Below are 16,744 nucleotides of genomic sequence, written 5' to 3'. Positions count from 1 at the left end.
GTAGGGTTGCTGTGAGTCGGAATCAACTCAATGACAGTGGGTTTGGTTTTTGGCTTGTACACAGCGATACACCAGATTAGACTCCAAAATATCTCCCAGGACTAGGATCGAACAGTGCCATCACTTTCTTTGTTCAGACATTTTCAAATGCTTATACCTTTTAATGCTGAAAATTTCCTGTTTTTCAAAGTTAATGTTTGCACCGTAACCAAAAGCAACACTTTAAAAAGCTATATGGTTGAATAGAATGTATCTGGAATGTCTGCATGAAAGAGGTAACAGTGGTTGCAAGTTGGAGAGGAACTGGGTCCTCATGGACACGGTAAGGGCAATGTCATTTTGGTGCCATTTGAATTATGCCCAGGGGCATGCTTTACATATTCAAATATAAGTAAAATTTTAAATGTATGATTTTTCTATTTAAAGATTCCTTTCCACCAATCCCATTTCACACCCACCTCCACTGCCCAATTCGAAGAATATTCCCTTCTAGTAAATTCTGTTATTACATCTCCTATGGGATCATGAGCACAGTTACTAAAACACTTCAGCCATTAATATCTGTTAATTAGAAACCCTGGTGGTGTAGTGGTTAAGTGCTACAGCTGCTAGCAAAAGGTCAGCAGTTTGGATCTGCCAGGCACTCCTTGGAAACTCTATGAGGCAGTTCTACTCTGTCCTATAGGGTCGCTGTGAGTCGGAAGCGACATGACGGCAAAGGGTTTGGCTTTTTTTTTTTTTATATCTGTTAATTGTGCCAACAAGCTATAATGTAAACTTTAAAACAATTTTACACAATTATACCTTATTAGAAACAATTTGACTGCATTAAGTGTGCCTTTTATGTAAATCTGTGTAATTATCAATTTAGAAGTTGAGGAGCTAAAATTATAGTGTGCTTTTTCTGAGAAAAGACCTACAGAGAAGTGTCACTATTTGGACTTGAAGAGAAAGTTTACGCAGAAGAACTTAAGGCAGATATTTACACCAAAATATATTTTCATTTTCCAGAAATGCAATTATAAAATATTATCTCTATTGTTTTAAGCATTTCTGTTGTGGTATATGGCAATCAATGCTTGCAAGTTCTTCTTGAGCATTTGCTCTGTGGGAGGAGATATGAAGAGAGACAGACATACAAGATATTGATCTGCCCACACAGAACATACAGAAAAACAAAGTGTTTACTCATGAAAACTTACATGTTTCATTTAATAATGAAAAAACAGGTTGACAGCACTCCCCAGCAAAATTCAGCATCACCAGTTTTAATATAACATGGTTGATTCTCAAATATTACCAAGGGCCATCAAGATAAAAGCTTCTTTAATAAGCAAATGTCCCAATTCTAGTGTGTGTTTTATTTTGGAAGCCTTTTTCGTCTTTGCAAAGATCAGTTAAATCACAAGACCACAATCAACCCCCCTGTCTGATGGCCCTGGTTGATGCATAAGTGCGTTCCTTCACAAGAAGCCTCAGGAAACCTCATGGGACATGCTCTGACCACTAGACTGTAGAAATTTGAAGAGCAGGCCCTTCGACTAGGACTTTCACTGAACTTCCCACAGCGCCAACTATGTTGTGTTCTTGATGAGCATTTAGCAGAAGTCACTGACTAGCTGACTAATTGATCTGTGGGTAGCTGTCAGGAGAACCGATATCTTTTTAAATGAAAAAACCAAACCCACTCCCGTCAAGTCGATTCCGACTCATAGCAGCCCTGTAGGACTAAGTAGAACTGCCCCATAGGGTTTCCAAGGCCATAAATCTTTACGGAAGCAGATTGCCACATCTTTCTCCCGAGGAGCAGTTGGTGAGTTCGAACTGCTGATCTTTCAGTTAGCAGCCGAGTGCTTTAACCACTGCACTACCAGGGCTCCTGGTATCTTATTACTAAAGAACAAGTGAAAGGAAGATTCCAGAACAACCGCAATGAGTTTCTGCCTAGGATGCACTGATGTGGTAGGAGTCACAGGGTAAATGAAAAAATCAGGGAGCTTGAGTTGATCAGTTATTTGAGTGCATGAACAATTCAGTCTCCTGAGGATGATTTGTAAGGGAAATTTCCTAGCTGAGGAACTAGCAGAGACCGCAATATTTGTAAGATATCTTTAACTAAATAAACGATGCATTGACTTGCTGAAGTAATAACAAGTTAGAGATCCCTGATGTCGTAGAAGTCAAGTTAGACATATGGGTGGGTAGGAGACATTAAGACATAGTGATAAACAAAGCCCAATGGAAATTTAAAACGGCAACAACAAAAAGGAAATTATAGACTCATTTGTGGTTCTCATAAATCATAAATGTATCTTTAGTTATATGATTTTTGAATGTGATTCTTCAAGCTTTTACTATGTGCTAGGCATTGTGGTAGGGACTTTTCATACATTACTTCTTTTTTTTCCCTAAATTTTCTTTGTTTCGTTGTTGTTGAGAATATACACAGCAAGAGAAACACCAATTAAGCAGTTTCTACTTGTGCAGTTTAGTGACATTGGTTACATTCTTCGAATTGTGCCCTCATTCTCACCCTCCTTTTCTGAGTTGTTCCTCCCCATTAACATAAACTCACTGCCTCCTAAGGTTCCTATCTAAACTTTCAAGTTACTGTTGTCAATTTGATCCCATATAAATAGTACTTAAGAGAGCATAATGCTCATGGAAGACCTTTTTCACTTAAGCTAAACTATTTTTCAGTTTTAAGAAGACTTTAGGGATGTTTTTAGCTTAAGGTTTAAAGATTTTCTCTGGGCTGTAGTTTCAGGGGTTCATCCAGCCTCTTATGACTCCAGTAAGTCTGGAGTCCACAAGAATGTGGAATTCAGTTCTCTATTTTTCCCCCTTTTGATCAGGATTCTTCTGTGGAATCTTTGATCAGAATGTTTAGTAACGATAGCCGGGCACCATCCAGTTCTTCTGGTTTCATGGCAAAGGATGCAGTTGTACATGGAAATAATTAGCCACATATTCCAAACCCACCTCCTATTCCTGACTCTCCTTCTTCCTCTGTTGCTACCAGGTGAATAGAGACCACCTGTTGTGCCTTGGATGGCTGCTTTTAATACTTACAACAATCCTATAAGAGAGGAAAAGTTATTATCCTCATCTTATGTAGTGGGGAAACTGAGGCCAGGGAGATGAGCTAACTTACCTAATGCCACACAACCATAAAGCCATGGAACTTGGGTTTACGACGGCTATATTTTTTGTTGTGAATGTTCATAAGACATTATGGTCAGGGAAAGCAACCAGTACGGGGGTACAGGATGGGGGCTGTTTCCATCACCAGGAAAATATCGGCTGTTCTCTTTCCCTTAGCTGAACTCGGATGGTGGATAATCATTACACTCTAGACCACAAATCGTTATGTCTTCACCAGTAATCAGCTCGTGCGCTGGGCATGCACACAAAAGCGGGACTTGTGAGACTTGCATTGATTTAGGTGGTGAGCCTGCCTTGAATGTATTATTATAATTTAGATTTTGGGAAAAGAAAGAAAAATCCAAACAAAATTTCTTCCTGTGTCTTGAGGTTTATGGGCATGGAGAGAATACCTGTATCCTCTAGTGTAGCAGACCCTTCTGAGCTCTAACTTCAACTCTAATATTCCCTGTCCTACTACCTCAAAGGTATTTTGAATGGAATAAATACATTCTAGTTACTGTCTCTTTCCTTTCGTAGATCATTTACCTCTCTAGCGAACATTTTCTTTCTTCTAAAGTGGGGTTAGTTTTATGACAGCATATTCAGATGCTGATGGTTAATTAGTCATCTGATGTCTATTAAAAGGGAGAGTGGTAAAAGCAGTTATTTGTGAACTGAGCTAGAATTAATGAAGTTCCTACTGACTTGATTGAAAACAAACATGGAAATCCTTCTAAAATGTTTGCTTTTGTTTTTCTAGATGCAATCTTCCTCCCCTATCAAGTGAATACACTAAAGATGTTGGGTCCAGAAGTCACCTAGTGACAGCCAATCCCAGCATAATTCGGCAAAGGTAAGAGTTTATGACTCCTGATTGAGAGAAACTAAAGGGGAAGGCTAGTGAAGTGTTCATCATCTTGAAGGCAGTGAACATAATTCAGTTTGGGAAACAAAGAAGCAAACCATCTGAACAGGCAGGAAGGATGAAAGGGGGAATTGTAAATAAGCTAGGCAGGATTATGGGAATCCAAACAGCATTTCACACTTCCTTCTGAGATTTTGTTTCTTGCCATTAGACATGGTAGAAATAACATGAGAATCAATTGTTTCACTCTAAGAAGCAACACTATATCCTGCTTACTCATCACTACTACTTTCCAGTTATACTGGCTTCAGTTCCAACCCACTGATTGGCAACTGTGGATTGAAGTAATATAAAAAATGAAAACAAAGAAATGACTGATCTACTGCATATGCATGCATTAAAACAGCAATATTTTCAAAATGTTCTTGAATGTGTATATTATATATGATATTACATTACATTATACTGTATTATATTCAATCAGATTTTGGAAAGCAGATGGAAAATTCTTGCTCTAGTAATGATTCCAGAAATGTTGGCAGCTGCTCTGAGGGTTGCTGGGGGTCAGCCTCTATTTGATAAAGCCCCATCAGGCAGCTAGCAGCTATTTCTCCAAGGACTATTGTAGAGAATGATTCCATCTTTGTGAAAAGAGGAATGGCACATTGCGTTTAGACCTTCCTGTGTCCTTAGAAATTAGAGGTGAAATAGCAAGACATTCTGGGTTCAGGGACTTGTCTTCTGAGGAAGTTCTGTCCAAGTGAATGGCACAGGTGTGTCACTTGCCAAGCAGTGCTGCACTACTTGTTTGGGTTCAGAAGTAAGTATTCCCCAAAATAGGTATCTAGAAATGGACTCAAATGATTTTTAATTTTGACTGATACTGTGAAATTACTCTCCCAAAATGTACCGCTTACTCTGTCTCCAGGAATAAGACTGCCTGTTTCCCATACTTAAAACAACACCATGTACTTTTAATCTTCTCAATTTTTGTCAGCTTGTTGAGTGAAAATGATACCTCATTTTTTATATAATTTGCATTTCTTTTATTAAAACAAATTCCATAAAGGAAAAGACAAATTTTATTGCATAAAATTTCTTAAACTTTGATAGGACGTAAGCTGAAAGATATGTAACAGACTAGGAGAAAATATTTGCCGCATATATAGAAAACAAAGACTTAATATCTATAATGTAACTAGTTGTTATAAGTTAATAAGAAAATGTTTTAAAAAAAGAAAGCAAAAAAAAAAAAAAAGCAAAAAACACAAACAGGCAATTCACAGAAGAAGAAACACTAATAGTCAATAGTACATTCTAACATCTGCTTCAAGTGGCTAGCAATACGTGCGAACAGGGTGGTTGACAAAGTGCAAACATTTGTATGTGGGATGAAAATATAGATGATGGTGTTACACCATAATGGCACACTGAAGTGGAAGAAATAAAATTGAAGTAAGAAAGGCATTATGTATTTCTGTGTTATGAAATTATCCTGTTTATATTAAGTAGTTTATTCATATCTTGTAGTCTTCTCTCAAAGCTGTGACAGACCAAGACGTCAGCAGTGTTTTATACTTTCATGCAACTTAAAACTAAGTCCGTTGGACAAAGAAGTGCTGTGGGTATGCTAAGTACTATTACTTTTCATAGCTGTCCTCAAAAGCCTTGGTCTATAAAAATATTACATTGAGAGCTAAAAGAATTATGAATTTTCACTACAAAATACTCTTAGAAAATTGGTAAAAACATAAAACAGGTTTGATGAAAATTTAATAACTATGAGACGCACACATGATTATGGTAGCAAAAGTAAGGTTAGAGAAGGCAGTTTTTATTGATGTATGTAAGAGAAATTCTCAGTAAGGAAGAGCTTTGCTCCAGTCTTACTTTGTTAGAACAGTTTGTTTAGAGGACATTCTACTTGGTACCACCCAGAACAAAAAGATGCGTTAGGGTGTCTGGGACATGGTGTTAGAAAAGGCGTTGTAGTCACCTTTATCTTCTGATTGTAGGTTTTATGGTCTAGGAGAAGAGAGGTTGTTACGATACCGGCAGCAGAGATGGTTGGATTTTCAAATCCACTGTTAGTGTCCACTTCCTTTTGTTGTTTGCTGGCTTTTGTAGGTGGATGCTAGTAAGGATCCAGTTATGGGATTATCTTCCATCAACATACCACCTCTAACCCATTGGTCTTCAAACATTTTTGTTCAAACACCTTTTAAAAGGATTTAAAAAATTCACCATTATCTGTCACTGAACTGTGCATGTAGAAATTTTTGAAATGGTGTATCCTTGGCTATGTATATTTTCACCAAAAAAAAAAAGGTTGAGAAGGGAGAGGGTTGACGTGTTGTGGGGTTGTTAACCAATGTCATAAAACAATGTGTGTACTACTGTTTCATGAGAAGCTATTTGTTCTGTAAACCTTCACCTGAAGTACAATTTAAAAAAAAATTAAAAAAAAATTCATCATTATCTCCTGGATAATTTTTAAGTTGATATTTGTTCTTTTTTGGTATAAAGCTAAATTGTTGCCAAGTACATACAATATAACATTGTATACTGAGCATGGGCTTTAAATGTGTGTTGTAGCTGTCATCTCAGAGGTGTAGATTTAGCTCTTTTGATGCTACACGTCCTCATGGCAAAGGCAGTGCTCTTTGTTAAATTATTTTTTTTAAGTTGACCTTCTGTCAGAAAAAGACTGACTTTATTTTTAATTCAAATAAGTGTTAAGATGTAACCTCGTATAGTGATCTCCATTCTGAAATATAATTATTTAACATATAAATAAAGCATGGAGATTTGCTAAGAGTTTATCCTTTGGATAAACTAAGGCACAGCCCCTTTTTTATTTCCTGTAAAACTCTTTTTGCTTTTTCTCAGGGGACAACCCCTGAGGACTAATGTATTAGGATTTTTTTTTTTTTGTGGCCAGGAGGTTTTTATCTCCTGCACTATTGTAATATTTGGGAATGTAGGAGGTATACTTTTTTGGGGGGGAGTGGAAAAAGGACAATTATGAAAGTAGATTTTGGAAAAGATGTTCTTCTTTACATAGATTAGTTTCGAGCAGATAAATTTTAGAGAAGTATACGTATGAAGGTTGAGAATCTGGAAATTTATGGGGAAGAGGGAGGTTAAAATGGGAGCTTCACAGGAATAGCGCTGCAAAGGCATCATTCAGCAAATGTTTATTGAAATCTACGCTGGGGCAGAGAATACAAAGTTGAATGAGACATGGTTCCAACACTGAAGGAGCTCACAGTTCACAGGCATTCCCTTGGAACTTTAGGTCCATGGAAATGCTTCCGGGGGAGTTCTGAACCTCTTCTGAAATTTACCCAAAATTTTCCTATTTGTGCATTTTTCATCAGATTTTCCAAGGAGTTCACCACTCATAAAAGGTTAAAATTCACTGAGCTAAACTAAGTCATTTCACAGTAATATGAGATAAAAGTAGAGATGAGAGTTCATAAAGTTTGTTTCTCAATTTTTCAGTAAAGTTGAAAACTCAATCAGCCATTTTGCCCATAACAGGAGTTCATGATGTTCCCAAGGACAGTATTTATTTCAGATTGTTAAATGTGAATTTCAGCTTCAGCAGGAGGAAAAATGAGGCAGAAAGATTTCTTGAAGCCAGTAGGACAGCATTGGCTGTGTGACTTAACATACTTAACTACTCTCTACATGTAGCATGATAGCAAAAAGTTTAACAATTGATGTTAACTGCCATTGAGATGGCCCCCAACTCCTGACAACCCTGTGCGCAGCGAAATGAAACACCGCCTGGTCCTGTGCCGTTGTGTTAATTAGTTGGGGATCAGACCTTTGAGAATCCATAGGGTTTCATTGCTGATTTTCGGAAGTAGATCGCCAAGCCTTTCTTTCTAGTTCATCTTAGTCTGAGAGCTCTGCTGAAACCTGTTCAGCATCTTAGTAACATACCATCCTCCACTGACAGGCTGGTGGTGGCTGCAGATGAGGTGCACGGTCTGGGAATGGAACTAGGTCTCCTGCACGAAAGGCGAGAATTCTTATCACTGAACCGTCAATGCCTCTTAACAACTGATACCAGAATTCTGTTTCAAAAATGCTCTGCTGTGTATAGAATGATTTCTTTGCTAATTTCTGAGGGTGGAAGAGAGACTCAAGGGCCCAAGTGTTGGTTCCAAGATTGGATCTGAGTAATAGAAGAGTGTGGAATTATTGGGATGAGCCAGAAGAAGGGAGAAGGGCTAGAGAAGAGAGAGGAGCTAACAGGTAGTGAAGCAGCAGGAGGGAAATCTTTGGGAACCTGAGGCTTCAAAAGAACTGAAAAGTCTAAAATTAATTGTAAATTATTTTTCAGAAAGTATGTCCTAAGATTATTTCCCCTTGACCCCCTCTCCCCTTTTCTGGCTCTTCAGATTTCTGATATAGCCTTGCATCTTTATATACGATGTCTGTGTGTCTGTGTGTGTGTGTGTGTGTGTGTGTGTGTGTGTGTGTACAGATGTGAAGGGCCTGTGTGTTACCTATGATCAACATGGTTTGTGCTCTGAATGTGAGCAGTAATGGCTTGTAGGAGGTGGAGAGGACCTTGAAATTGTAACCCTTCTAGGAATTTGCAGATTGAAAATCTGGGAAGTGCTACGTTTTTACTGTCTGCATGCCCTTTTTGGAATGTAGAGACACCCTCTTAGCTCACAAAGATATTTCGTTATAGCCAAGGCATTTGTGCCCCAGTTTAACTGTGGGAGGCAACCTTAAGTGTATAATATGAAAGTGGCTAATTATCTTACCAAACTCCATATGTGCCAAGAGGTTCTTGGGGCAAAATTGTAGGGCTCCATCTGTGATAATTCCATTTTACAGAGTTGTTATGTTTTCACTGATTTTGTGTTGTTCTGCTATTAATGAATTTTCCTAATTATCCTCATGAAAAAGTATGAGTAATTATTTATTAATATGTGCAGTCTGTGAATATTTCTATAATTTCTGTGAAAATTACTTGATTATTATATTTATATTTGCAATTAATTTTACTGGAGAATATGAACCATGTGGATTAAATAGAATGTAGTCTCAGAAATAACTAATTGTAACTGTATTTGGTTATATATTGGCTAAAGGAGCCCTGGTGCACAGTGGTTAAGCACTCAGCTGCTAACCAAAAGGTCAGTGGTTCGAACCCACCAGCTGCTCCTCAGGAGAAAGATATGGCAGTCTGCTTCTGTAAAGATTTACAGCCTTAGAAACTCTATGAGGCAGTTATGCTCTGTTCTAAGGGTCACTATGAGTTGGAATCGACTAGATGGCAGTGGTTTTTTTTGAAAGTAATCACATGTATTCTTATTGAATAAAAGTTTACTTTCCAACTTGAGTTATGATCAGAACATGTCTGTATAAATTTCTATTGTTAAATTGCTTTAATTTATTTAATACAAAGATTTTTTTAAATCAGAACTTTGTTATTTGATTGGATCTACAAACCATGATACACATTTTAAACTTAGGTTTATACTATTTGCTTTCATATCTAGATCTTTATGACACACACCTGCACACACATGCCCACATACACACACAGCAACAACAGAAGGAGGGAAAGCATCTTAAAAATCAGTCACAGGGTAAATTATTGACAAAGACAAAATATAAATTACTGGAAGGAATAGCATATTTGAAAGACATTATTGCAAGTACTAATGAAGAGGAGGGAATGAACGCCCACAAGAAGAAATTGCCATATTTTATTGATTATGAGATGCACAATTTTTCAAATTTTAACATCTATGAAGCTAAGCTGCCTTTTATAGCCTCTGTTGACCAGTTAGGCGTAGTTATCATTGCCTGACATGGCAAGGATGGTTTAGATCATAGCTGCTCCCGTGCTACCATTTCAGTTGAGTTATGTGCATTGTTGGTACTACACACATGGAATTGTTGTCATTTAAGGTATCTCAGAAAAGATTCAATACCTACTTTGTATGTAAGAAAGCATGGAAACAGAGCAATAAGGTGAAAATTTGATTTCTGAGCAAATTATTCTTTCAGAGAAATGACTGCAATTCTATATTTTTTGGTAAAGCAAAGAAAAGAGGGAAGGACACACCCACAAGCAGCTGAAACTGCATTAGAAGTAGTTACTAAGATAGGGGAAAAATGATTGTCACAATATCACATGATAAACAATGAAGTGAAAGCAGGAGAAATTGCTCAGTTCCTTAGACTGCATGAAAACAATGTAAAAGCAAGAAGAGGCCAGTGCAAATGGATAGTGGTGATTGTTGTGTAACATAGCGAATGTAATTGGTTGTTATTGTTGTATGACATTGAATTGATTCCAACTCATAGTGACCATACAGGACAGAGTAGAATTGCCCTATAGGGTTTCCAAAGCTGTAATCTTTATGGGAGCAGATTACCAGGACTTTTTTCCCATGGAGCGGCTGGTGGGTTCAAACTGCTGACCTTTTGGTTAGCAGCCAAGCACTTTAACCACGGCACCACCAGGGCCCCTTGTGAATGTAATTAATGCCACTGAATTGTATAGGTAAAAATGTTTGAAATGTTTGTGACATGTATTTCACCACAATTCAAATTAAAGAAAGAAACAAGAGGCTAGTACAGGACTATTCCCAGCACTATTGTTAAATTATTGAGTCATAGTTTAATTAGCAGAGTTTTTTTTTTCTTTATTATTGGTAAATAATGTGCTAGCATCTTAGATTTATAAAATATCATAATTTCTTTTAAACAATATCTGCCAATTACTCTGAAATAAAAAATAATTATAAAATAAAATAATGTAGGTTTGGATGAAGATAGACACATGAAGAAAACATGATACATTGCATAGCCATTGGGGACATAGAACTTCCACATGGAGGGACGAGTAAGTCACGTATTAGCACTATTCTTACTTTGCGGTGAAAAAATATTGTGATAGACAAGGGATTTTCTTCAGTCAGATATTAAGTGGCAGAACTGGGCTTGAGCCTACAAGGTCTTTTCTTTTTTGGGGAAGTGGTTGGGAGAGTATCACTCAGGGGCTGATAGCTGGTACCACACCTCTGACCAGTCTCACTAGGGGAGGAGAGAAAACTCTGAGACGTCAATAATGAGATTACCATTTAAAAGGGAAAGGGAAATGTATTGATTTAGACATGATTGGGTGAAGCTCCTGGGGAAGCAAAAAAAAAAAAAAAAACTGACTTAAGACTTTGTAATACCGTTATTTCAAAGACTTTGACAGTAACAGAAGATACGAAAGGGCAAAAGAAAACGTGCTAAATAAATGTTAAAAAACACCACAGTGAGCAACAAGATTGCTACTGAAAATGATCAGTCAGTAGGAAAAAGACCGCAGGGCACTACAAGTTAATACAGGGGGTCTTTTAACAGGGTGTAACTCACGATATCTCCTATTTCCTGGTTTGTGTGGGGTTTTTTTTGAGCAGTTTAAAACAGAAGTATCCCATCACAAAAATAATCACGTGTAGTGGTAACTTTAAACTAAACCCAAACCATTTCTCGTCTGAATAAAGGTGATTACTTCTGTTATTGTCCACCTTTTATGGAGTCCCTGAATAGTGCAAATGGTTAATGTACTCAGCTGCTAACTGAAAGGTTGGAGGTTTGAGTCCACCCAGAGGCACCTTGGAAGAAAGGCCTGGCAATCTACTTCTGAAAACTCAGCCATTGAAAACCCTGTGGAGCACAGTTGTACTCTGACGCACATGGTGTCTCCATGAGTCAGAGTTGAATGGACGGCAACTGGTTTACTGGTTTTTATAATCAATGTTTACAGATAGATTATCTTCTGATATTTCGACTGTGAGGTCTTCTTTAAATTCTTGAAATGATTTTGTTGCAAATGAGGCCAGTTAATTATCTTCTGTTTCAAGTCACTTCCCTGATAAGCTTTGTAGAATTGTCTTGCATAGGACTCCTTCATCGGTGGAGTTGACGTCCACTCTTTATAATTGACAACATGCCACTGAGCCACACTCTCTGCTGGTTTTTTTTGTTTGTTTGTTCGTTTTTTGACTATTGGAATATTTCTGCTCTTTGTGCTTCCATTACCTTCCATTAAACCAAAACCAGACCAAACCCATTGCTGTGGAGTCGATTCCAGCTCATGGCGACCCCATGTATTTCAGAGTAGAACTGTACTCCTTAGAGGTTTCAATGGCTGTAATCTTGCAGAGGAGTCCCTGGGTGGTACAAATAGTTAAGCACCTGCTACTAATGAAAAGGTTAGTGGTTCAAACCCACCCAGTGGTGCCCAGAGGTGTGTTGGAGGAAAGGCCTGGTGATCTGCTTCCAAAAGATGACAGCCATGAAAACCCTGTGGGGTGCAGTTCTACTCTGAAAGGCATGGGATCACTGTGAGTCAGAATCAGCTCCATGGCAACTGGTTCGGTTTTTTTAAAAAATCTTAGTGAAGTTAGATATCCAGAGCTTTCTTTCAAAGCGCCGATGGGTGGATTTGAACCCCTAATCTTTCAGTTAGCAGTCAAGCACAAACCATTTGTGCCACCTGACATTTGAAAACATTTTCCCCGTATTTTCTAGATTTCGGTGTTGCTTGTGAGAAAACTGAAACTAATTCCTGATCTTTTGTATGATTTTTGAATTTCCACTTTCCCCACCCTCCTGCAGGAGTCTCTGGGTGGTGCAAACAGTTAAGCACTTAACTATTAGCTGAAAGCTTGGTAGTTTGAACACATCTAAACGTACTTTGGAAGACAGGCCTGGCGATGTGCTTCTGAAAGGTCACAGCCTTGAAAACCCTGTGGAGCAGTTCTGCTCTGCACACATGGCAGTCAGCTTGATGGCAACTAACAACAACCACCTGCTTTCCAAGCTGGTCTTCTCTTTGTGTCCTCTGGTTTGAAATTTCACAATGATGTCCCTTGTTATTAGTCTAACTTCATCCATTTTTCCAGCACTCAGTGGTCCTTTTCAGCCTGCAAGCTCATGTCCTTCTGTTTTGGAAAATTTTCTTAAATTATTTCCTTAACCTTACATTGCTAGATAAAGGAGCACTGGTGGCACAAAGGTTAAGTGATCAATAGCTAACCACCAGAGACTCCGCGGGAGGAAAGACCTGGAGATCTGCTCCTTTAAAGATTTCAGCCTAGAAACCCTATGAGACAGTTCTACTCTGTCCTATAGGGTCATTAAGAGTTGAATCAACTCAACAGCACACAACAACAGCGACAACACCATTGCTAAATGCAGTGGTCAATTGTTAGTTCTCATCTTACTTGACTTATCAGGACCACTTGACGCATTTGGTCCTCCTCTTTTTTAAAAATTCTGTTTCTTCATTTAACTTCCAAGTCCCCACTGTCTCGAGTCTCCTGCTGGTTTCTTCTCATCTCCTGAACCTATAAACGTTGGAATTCCCTAGGAACCTATCCTCTTAACTTTTCCTTTTCTCTGACTTTTCATTCGCTATAGTATTTCGTCAAGTCCCATGGCTTGAAATACTATTTATACTCTGATGGCTCCTAATATTGTATCTGCATCCAGGATATTCCTGTATCTCCAGACTCATATACCCAACTGCTAGCTCATCTAACCCACTTGAATATGTAATGGGAATATCAAACTTAAAATAACTGGTACAGCACTCCTTATTTCCCCTCCCAGTTCTTCTAAAACCTGCATGTCATGCAATCTGCCCCATCGCAGAAAATAGAAACTCCATTTTCCCAGTTGTTCAGTTAAAAAACCTTGGAGGCATCTTTGCTTTATCTCTTTCTCTTACACCTCATATTAATCCATTGCTAAATTATAATGGACCTACTTTCAAGCACTCTGACCATTTTTCACCTCTACCACTGCTACCACCCTGGTCCAAGCCACCATTATGTCTTTTCTGAACAATTGCCATAGTCTTCCAACAAGTTTCTCTGTTTCTATCTTTACTAATTATGCCATTTATTAGGTTATTGCGTCTCATCTCCAAACCCTGTGTCCTGTACTCTGTTTTGTAATGCTGGAACCAGGACTCTACAAATCACATTTCTCCTTTGTCAGATGGCTCCCTGTGAGGCTTTCCAGTAAGGGCTATTAGAGACAGAAGGAAGAAGGTTCTTACTGCTTCCTCTTGGTGTCTATCTATGAGTTTCTGTCTCCTTTTGGTTCCTATGAGCATCAACCTAGTGACAGCTCCTTCCCATAGCAGTAGCTAAATCCAGTTGGCAGTTTTTCCCAATACTTTTAAACCAATCAACACACACATAAGAGGTCCTTATTCTAGTTCTTTTAATGGTTTTGTGTTTGAAAAAACACAACAACTTAGTCTAAGCATAAAACCCTGTTGCATTACTGCAAAGTAGAAGAATTAGTGTATACTTGATCATCGCAAACCCTCATGCTTCCTTACTCTTCTCAGGCATTCTTTCCCCACATGGGCTGGTTTTCCTGCTTTGAATTTTTCTTTCAACCTGTAACAATTATTTTCTGTGATGTTCTTTAACTCGGGGTGGGGGCGGGGGCAGGGAATGGCTTATACTAGTTCATTTGATCAAATTTGTTGCCTTTTACCTTTCTTGAAGTGAAGGTATCAGTGTTGGGGGTAGTGATGGTGGAGCAGTTGGAATAGCAAGTCAAGATCTCCAGCAGGGCATAGGACATTGGAAAAGCACACACAGTACTATAATATTATTATATATTTAAATACTTATATGAAAGTGAAGAGGACTTGAAGCACTAAATGATGAAAATCCAAGACTACAGCCTTCCGTATGGATTACACCTCAACTGAAAGACAACAAAAATCCTCACACCTGGACCACTAAGCAACATCATGATAAAACCAAGAAAAGATTGAAGTTGTCAAGAATTTCATTTGACTTGGATCCGCAATCAACACCCATGGAAGCAGCAGTCAAGAAATCAAAAGATGCATTGCATTGGGCAAATCTGCTGCAAAAGACCTCTTTAAAGGGTTGAAAAGCAAAGATGTCACCTTTAAGACTAAAGTGCACCTGACCCGAGCCATGGTGTTTTCAGTAGCCTCATATGCATGCAAAAACTGGACGATGAATAAGGAAGACTGAAGAAGAATCGACGCCCTTGAATTGTGGTGTTGACAAAGAATATTGAATATACCATGGACTGCCAAAAGAATGAACAAATTGTCTTGGAAGAGGTACAACCAGAATGCTCCTTAGAGGCAAGGATAGTGAGACTATGTCTCACATGCTTTGGATGTGTTATCAGGAGGGATCAGTCCCTGGAGAAGGACATCATGCTTGGTAGAGCAGAGGGTCAGCGAAAAAGAGGAAGACCGTCAACGAGATGGATCGACACAGTGGCTGCAACAGTGGGGTCAAGCATAACAAAGAACTTGAGGAGGGCGCAGGACCAAGCAGTGTTTCGTTCTGCTGTACATAGGATCTCTATGAGTCGGAACCGACTCAAAGGCATCTAACAACAACAACATTATTTCCACAAACCAAATTCCAGAAAGTCAAACTCAACAACATATTTTTGGTTGTCTGGAATTTGCAGAAGATTTGTGATTCTTAGAAAGGTCACACTTTCCTGGGAAGTGCATAAGAATCTGGAGAGGCAGTAGCCCAAGAAATTTTAATCTTTATTAAAGAGGAATCTGGGTTAAAGAAGAGAAAGTCTGAGAAGCTCTGCTTTACGTTACGCCTTGCCCCCATTTTAGTATCCATCCTCCCAGCTCCTAGTGACATGGCATTCCTTGGTTGCACAGAGCCCTGTCCCCTCAGCAGTGCCCAATGCTCAAGTCTTCTCAGTTCCTACTCTGCTCTTCTCAAGGTGACAGTGAGTCATTTGTTAAGCAAATCTTTGTTAAAAGTATTATTGGTTGATAATGGGTTAATGTTTTACTCCTCTTGGTTTTTACATTTTAACTGGAGCCACCTGGAAGAAACTAAGTGCTTGAACAAAACAGAATAATTCTCTAACTAGGAATTGCCCTCAGACACTTTGGCTATCTTGGGGGTTTGGGCTGGGGAGATATTTTAGGCAGAAGATTGGAAAGGAACTTTTAATACTCTTTACATGGGACCATTTATATGGCTAATCATTCCTAGGTCTGACCCTGCTACCACAAGATTAATGATGGCTTTTGGAGAACTAATGGGAAACAGATTCTACTTCTCTAGGTTGTAAAGCCCCCCGGAGGGCAGGATTCCGAGTCTATTGCTAGCCTCTAAGACCAGAGGCTGTTACAAGGCTGTCTGCTTCTCAGGTTACATCTCACTCCAACAAATCCTGTGAAACAGAGGCTGGATTTCTTCAATATTTGTGAGATAGGAACCTTACATCACTAAAAAGCCCAGAAGGCAAGAGCTTTCAATAGCACAAATTCTCTTTTCATAAAAAAGTTTTCTGAGTAGATGCCTTTATGTTATTGTGCAAGAGCTTTCAGTTATTAGTTTGAACATGGTTCTTAGTATTAAATAAATATCCATAATGGAGATTTAAACTCCTAGAAGACTGAAACTAATGGTTATTATTTCTTATATTACTCAGCCTCTGCTGGTGGCGCAGTGGTTAAGTGCTTGGCTGCTAACCAAAAAGTCTGTGGTTCCAACCCACCAGCCGCTCCACGAGAGAAAGATGTGGCAGTCCGCTTCTGTAAAGATTATAGCCTCTGCACTGTTCTGTAGGGTTGCTGTGAGTGAGAATCAACTCAGCGGCAACAGGGTTGTTGTTTTTTTGGTTTGGTACTTAACACTGTTGTTTTTTGCT

At 38.7% G+C, this 16,744-nt stretch overlaps 1 protein-coding gene across 1 annotated transcript in view; it reads left to right on the top strand.

The window, feature by feature from the left end:
• Nucleotides 1-16,744, top strand: part of ST8SIA1 (ST8 alpha-N-acetyl-neuraminide alpha-2,8-sialyltransferase 1) — a 162,734-nt gene that overhangs the window by 121,434 nt on the left and 24,556 nt on the right. The window contains exons 3-4 of the mRNA XM_023725461.1: nucleotides 3,357-3,424; nucleotides 3,908-4,000. Of these exons, the coding sequence (XP_023581229.1) occupies nucleotides 3,357-3,424; nucleotides 3,908-4,000 (161 nt within the window). The remainder of the gene's footprint in view (nucleotides 1-3,356; nucleotides 3,425-3,907; nucleotides 4,001-16,744) is intronic.

This window comes from Trichechus manatus, unplaced genomic scaffold (genome assembly GCF_000243295.1).
Source record: "Trichechus manatus latirostris isolate Lorelei unplaced genomic scaffold, TriManLat1.0 scaffold00313, whole genome shotgun sequence".
In the NCBI taxonomy this organism is placed as follows: Eukaryota; Metazoa; Chordata; class Mammalia; order Sirenia; family Trichechidae; genus Trichechus; species Trichechus manatus.
This window is presented reverse-complemented; position numbering and strand designations above follow the sequence as displayed.